A 1,327-nucleotide genomic window follows, 5' to 3' on the forward strand; every position below is an offset into this window, starting at 1 on the left:
ATTTAGCCCTTGTCAAAGAAGCGAAACCAACGATCAGGATTGGTCCAGCAGGTATATTGAGCTGGACGTGAGAATTACACAAAAGGGCTGTTACACCCTTTTGTGTAATTCTCACGTCTCTCTCAGAGCGGAATAAAATCACGGCTTCGCCCAAAAATTATTGTTGTGTCGCCAGTGAGTGCCAGTCGACAAATTGTACACAACACTTAATCCTACGTCAACTATGCGGAAGATTGCGTGGGCACAGCTCGGATCCTCGGTAACCAACGGCGGAGGTCCAGTTGGTTTGTTTGGATTGTGTGCTGTGTGTTCAAAGGCGGCCGTGTTCTCGCAAGTGCCTACTCGGAATTACTAATGTAGTCACGGCCACGAGTTACCGTAGACAGCGATAACATCATAGAGGAGACGTCCATTTCCTAAAGGGAATTACTTACAGGGGTTTGGTCGATATTCGTTGAAACGTGGCTGGTGCGTTGATGAGCCCGAGGGGCACGACCCGAAGGGCATGACGCGGAACTGGTACAATCTAGTGGTTACCGCGCCGCACAAAGACTGGTCCAGCCTCCTCCATTCCGCCACCAGCCTCCTCCATTCCGCCACCAGCCTCCTCCATTCCGCCACCAGCCTCCTCCATTCCGCTACCAGCATCCTCCATTCCGTCACCAGCCTCTTAACCAGCCTCCTCCAATTCCGCTACCAGCATCCTCCATTCCGTCACCAGCCTCTTAACCAGCCTCCTCCAATCCCAACTCTTGATTTGTTTGACATTCGGAGTCTTCCAACATCGTGTGTTGGTTTCAACGCCTTCATACATGAAACCAACCCTTCCTTAGAGTTCGCGGGTATATGTAGGAGGGCACCTCTGTCGCGAACAATAACAAGCCCAAAATGGCAGTAGGAGCGAACTAGGAAAGTGCGTCCGTCCCCATTGGCACGCAAGCATATTGGTCAGTATAATTATCCACTTCGAACGCGTAAAACTTCGTTGATCTCGCATTAAGGGAATTCTAGCCACGGTCAGGCAGTCACCTACAGCACTATCGACAAAGCGGAAATTGGCGGATCTTGAGCTCTTTGTTTGAGCTTGCGTTTCATCCTTACAAACGGGGAAAGCGGTTGCGCTTTGTGGGTGACACGATCCCCTGCCACGACCGGCTGCAGAATCGCCATCGGATTACTGCATGTCTCGATTTTGCCATGGGCCAGGAGGTCACGAGTCCACTTGCTAAGAGTGGCTGCCTCCTCTTCCTTCAACCTTGTTCTAGGACGGCAAATCGGTGCCCCTCCGGCACCGAGATGTCGCCAGTAAAAGTGGCGAGCTGCGGTG

At 52.0% G+C, this 1,327-nt stretch overlaps 1 protein-coding gene across 1 annotated transcript; it reads left to right on the forward strand.

Annotated features, from left to right (window-relative positions):
* Positions 1-561: 561 nt before the first annotated feature.
* Positions 562-759, forward strand: GNI_216600 (hypothetical protein; the record flags this gene model as incomplete). Its single annotated transcript, XM_011135573.1, has 1 exon — positions 562-759. A coding segment is annotated over one exon (198 nt), but the record flags the coding sequence as incomplete, so codon positions are not given.
* Positions 760-1,327: the final 568 nt, after the last annotated feature.

Source organism: Gregarina niphandrodes, assembly GCF_000223845.1.
Source record: "Gregarina niphandrodes unplaced genomic scaffold scaffold00161, whole genome shotgun sequence".
NCBI classification, from domain to species: Eukaryota; Apicomplexa; class Conoidasida; order Eugregarinorida; family Gregarinidae; genus Gregarina; species Gregarina niphandrodes.